Below are 4,797 nucleotides of genomic sequence, written 5' to 3' on the forward strand. Positions count from 1 at the left end.
GCGGCGACGCCAAGACGGGGTGCAGCTGCGACAAGAGGTTGCTGTCGGGGCGCACGCCGCGCAGCAGCAGCTCCTCCTCCCACGTGATGCATGACGCGCGCAGCCGTTGGTGCCTCGCTTCCTCTGGAGGCTGCTGTGAAAACATGAAGGTACCTCCACTTCCCTATTCGTTATATGTACGCCTTGCTCCCACTTTTCTTGTTCTGCTCCCTAGCTCTACTTCCACGCGCAAAAGAATGCAAACACGGAGAACAGGAGAGCTGGAGGCTGCGGCATTCTTGCACAGAGGGGGCACCGGCAAGATACAGGCAGAAGGAGCAGCAACAGAAACCCCTTCCGTTGCGGATGGGACTGTGTGAAGTAACATGCGCGCTGTACATGGAAGTCAAACAAACCAGAAAACCAAAAAAAAAAAGCGTTGCTGAAGAGATGGAGCCCGCCGTCAGTCCTCATCCTCCTCATCCTCCTCTGCCTCCTCAGCCTTTGCCCGTCGTCTTGCCTCCCGGCGCCGCTCCTTCTCGAGCCGCCGCTTCTCTTTTCGTTGTGCCTCATCGTACTCACGCATCAACTCATTGCGCCGCACAACGGCGTTTTGGAGACAAGCCTCCCACTTTCTCATGGAGCTTCCTGTTGCTATAAGGCGAGGCGCATCCGCCACCTCATCCGAGATTCGCACTACCTTACCTTGTACAAAAAACATCATGCAGGGCGTGCTGCGGACCTCAAGAAAGCTCAACAGCTCCAGCAAATTATCGTACGCTTGTTTATGCAACTGCTTCTTCTGCAGCTCCGTTGGCGGGCGGTTGGTGGCGAGAAAAACTGGATCCTTCTTGAGCAGACTGGCAATGTCCGTCTTTTCCTCAGCCACCAGCGCCACATGGAAGTAGCGCACACGCCGGGCCTGCGGCAGCTCCGAGGCGACGAGACGCTCTTTTACGAGAGGCAGCATCTTTGCGCTAAACGGACAAAGGAAGGACGTGACGATCAGTGCACACAAACACTCCTGCTCCACTGCGATCGTCTCCTGGAATTCCTCCGCACAACGAAGCTGGACGAACCGCTTGTCCACTTCGTCCACGGAGGACTGCTCGCTATCTCGCTCCTCCTCGAACATGTTGCGCCCCACTTCCGGTTGGTGCGAGCAAAGTCTCTATACCACTAGCACACCCAGAAGGGAAACGAAGACGGATGACAGGCCGCGCTCTCGCCCACCGCAACTTTACTTACCTACGCACCGTCAGTTGTTGTGTTATGGGCACACGCAAAACAGCAAAAAGGAAAAAAAAAACCACACATCCACACGCTTACATGGGGGAGATAACGCCACAGAGGCAGCCGCAATACCATTCGCAGGACCGCAGAACTTTATATAACACTTGCCTTTTAGTCTCCTCAAAGTTACACGCATTCTTTTCCTTTGCATCTCCCGTCTTAATCCCCGCGACAGTGGGGATGAGCGAGACACACCTACAGCCACACACACACACACACACAGATAGAGAGAGACAGACTGTTGACAAGAGGTTCATACACGCAATTGGCACCGGCTTTACCCATTCTCGCCTCCTTCTTCTTCTTTTAGAAACGCGGACGTCGCTTCCTCATGGTGTACTTGGTGTCTTCCGTTGTCGGCATGCCGAACTTTCGCCGCTCCGACTTCTTGAGCAGCACCCATTCCTTTGTGCCAGTGACTGGGCGATTGTCGCGGCGCCGCCGTTTGTTTGCGGGCCCACCGGCGTGTGAGCGAGGGCGTTTGTGTGGTACGCGGCCGCCCACACGCGCCTGTAAACGCTCGTCTTCCTCGTCCTCCTCCTCTTCATCCTCTTCGTCCACTAATTCGTCCTCTTCATCGCCATCGCTGGCGTACGTGACGAGTGGCGGTGGCGGCACAAACCCGCCTGCAATCTGACCGGCCTGCACCACCAGGTAATGCTTTTTCGCCTTGGTGCTGTGCGGGAAGTCCACGACGACGCCGCCGGTAAGACCACACAGCATGGCAGCTCGCGTGATCATGTGGACCTGCTCGACACCGCTCGGGTAGAACTGCAAGGCCGCCTTAGCGCCGCGGCGTAGCGCATTGTAGAGGCACTGAAAAAGCGCGCGCAGCCGGCGCTGCGGCACGTGGCCACGGCAGTCGCTCTGGCAGAGCCACTGCAGCGCCGATATCGACACGGCACCGTCAAAGGAGCCAGGGCGGAACGGCAGGCCTTGGCCCATGTCGCCGCGCAACACCTCCACCATCGACGGCCCCGGCAAAACACTGTCGCCTTCCTCCTGTTGCTCTTCATCCTCGTCGCTGTCCTCGTCGTTGTCGGTGATGAGGCCCCACTTGACGTTCTGCAGGCCTTCCGGCAGTTTACGCCCACTACCTTCGTCCTTCTCCTCACTGTCCGCTTCTCTCTCTTCCATAGACTTGGCGAGCGCCAACATGTCGCCGCTGATATCCACACCGATCCACGTGTGGCCGTGCTCGCGCAACACGTCGCCACTGATGCCACTTCCACAGCCAATGTCCAGCAGCAGCGCCGGGTGGCCGTCCGGAAGGCCCAGCAGCTCCAGCGCCCGCAGCGTCATAGTCCGCTGGACTGCCTGCACACGCGTGCTGCTATTGTAACGGGCAGCACCGGTGTTGTTGTAGAGAACATCCGGTGGATTCTCAAGCTCCGGGCGTGGCGGTGGCATACGAATGCGACTAAAACAGCAATAGGGATATCGCCTACACCTAAGCAAGAGGGCGCGCGCGCACACACACACCCACGCACACACCGCAGACGTGGATGGAGAAAAAAGACAAGCAGTAAAAAGAATCCTGGCACACCACGCATCTCTCTCTGCTCATCCTGTCAAGAGGGAAAAAAAACGACATATCAACGATTTTTTTTTGCAGTTATAGGCGGGCGACCTGTTGATTATCCACTCTTCTCTTGCTTCTACAGCAATATTTCTTTTTCATTTCGTATCTTTGCGAAGGACATAATAAGCACAGGAACAAAAACGAAGATATTACGGTGATTCTCTCCCTCTCCTGTGTGTGGCTCTATGCGGGGCGTCCGCCAATAAAAATGTGACAGTACGGCGCAGCGGAGCTATTGAAGGCAAAGAGATACCACCCACGTCGATCCACATGTTTTCTTTCTTACTTCAGCTTTTTTTTTTCGTTCGATGTTAGCGCCCTTTTTTTTTTTTGGTTTCTTTTTCTTCTTCCTCTCCCCCATCTTCTTTCAGTTTGCTTCGATCATAACCCCGTCCCTTCTTTCTACCCACAGCGCTTATTAATACTTACATTTCATCATCTTTTCGTTTTTTTTTCCTTTTCCTTTTTTTGTTTTTTGTTTTTTTTTTGTGGAGGGGGAGGGGTGTGTGTGTGTGTCTTCCTCCCTTCGCTGCCTCCGACCCCGTTGCGGCGCGGCTCTCCCCGCGACACGCGTGACGCCCCTTCAGTTGCGCCACTCCGCCGCTGCACGACTGTGTGTTTGGCCGCGCGGCACCCCACACACCACTCCAAGCTGCGCCAACAGCAGCCGATGCGTTGCGCACACAAAAGACACAAGTGACATTGTTTGGGCCTATTTTTCTTTTGCACTTCATTTCGTTTTCTTTTTTTTTTTGCTTGTTTGGGCCCTGCAGAGAAATATCTCGCTTTCTGTTTCGCATAGGCGCCAAACACTTCGTACGACAAGCTCCACTGCCAAGAGAAATTTCTCCTGCCGTGGAAACAGATACAAACAGGGCACCGTGTCTGCGTGAAGCGCTTACCATACATTTATTTTCATTTCACATCAGTTTCATTTCCTTTTTTTTTTCCACGTGGAATACGATTTGCGTTCTTTATCGTGTTGGTGCGCAGATATGGGAGGCGAAGGCGGTGAAGGGAGGAAGCACGAGACGTGCCGGTTGGCAACAGTACAACCGACGATCAGACAGTTGCAGAAGACCGCTCCTTTTCGCTTTGCTTTGGTTGCTCTGCGTCCCCTCAGGAATTGGCTCCAACCACCACCGACGGCTCTCTTCGTTTGCCCCCCCCCTTCTCTCGTCGCCGCCGCGCCGCACCCCACAGCCATAGATTGCCGGGGAAAGTAAGAGGGATGCGGTCGTGCGTGACGAGAGTGAAAAATAAAACAGCAATGAGAATCTGCGAGACATGAAGAAGTCAACAGTCACAGCTGAATGCGCACAGCAGCACCTTCCACCTTGCTTTCATTCATTCATTCAATCATTTGCTACTTTTCATCCCTTTAAAGTGGGCATCAACCAGGACAACAAGACAATAGTCAAGTGAGCAACGAGGCCCCTCTGTCTCTCCAAGTTGGTGCTGAGCACTCCTGGTGTTCCTCCCACTGCTGCTGCTCCTGCTGCAAGCCTCTCGGGTCTCACCCCCCCTCATGTGCTCGCATTCACACCCGTTTGCTTTATGTGTATCAGAACGGGGCCTTCGCCTTTTTCTTTTCCACCCGTCGTTTTTTTAATTATTTTAAACTCATTTCGATCCTATTCTTGCTGCGACGTTGTGTTGACAACACAAACGTGGCGGAGGGGGTTGTTGGAGAGGCGCCGCCTCAGACTGGCGCATGGCTGAACGGGCCTCATCCGTCACGGCGTCAAGACGAGAATAAAACAAAACAACATCAAAACAATAGCGGAATCAAGGCAACGCAAGCTATGACGGTAAAATATTGCGAGGAGGAAAAGGCACACGCCACACGCGAAGAAAAAACAAAAACAAAAAGGGGTCAAATGAGAGACATCACACACACACACACACACACACAAAAGCGCACAACGGCGACGGGTGGGAGG

General features: G+C 54.1%; 2 protein-coding genes across 2 annotated transcripts; both read right to left on the bottom strand.

The window, feature by feature from the left end:
* Positions 1–442: 442 nt before the first annotated feature.
* Positions 443–1,114, bottom strand: DQ04_11531000 (hypothetical protein; the record flags this gene model as incomplete). Its single annotated transcript, XM_009316544.1, has 1 exon — positions 443–1,114. One exon carries the CDS (start codon positions 1,112–1,114, stop codon positions 443–445), a length of 672 nt encoding a protein of 223 aa, XP_009314819.1.
* A 464-nt stretch (positions 1,115–1,578) lies between these two features.
* Positions 1,579–2,682, bottom strand: DQ04_11531010 (methyltransferase-like protein; the record flags this gene model as incomplete). Its single annotated transcript, XM_009316545.1, has 1 exon — positions 1,579–2,682. The coding sequence occupies one exon, from the start codon at positions 2,680–2,682 to the stop codon at positions 1,579–1,581; it is 1,104 nt and encodes a 367-aa protein (XP_009314820.1).
* Between the last annotated feature and the right edge of the window lie 2,115 nt (positions 2,683–4,797).

Source organism: Trypanosoma grayi, assembly GCF_000691245.1.
Source record: "Trypanosoma grayi strain ANR4 Tgr_1153_V1, whole genome shotgun sequence".
Taxonomy (NCBI): Eukaryota; Euglenozoa; class Kinetoplastea; order Trypanosomatida; family Trypanosomatidae; genus Trypanosoma; species Trypanosoma grayi.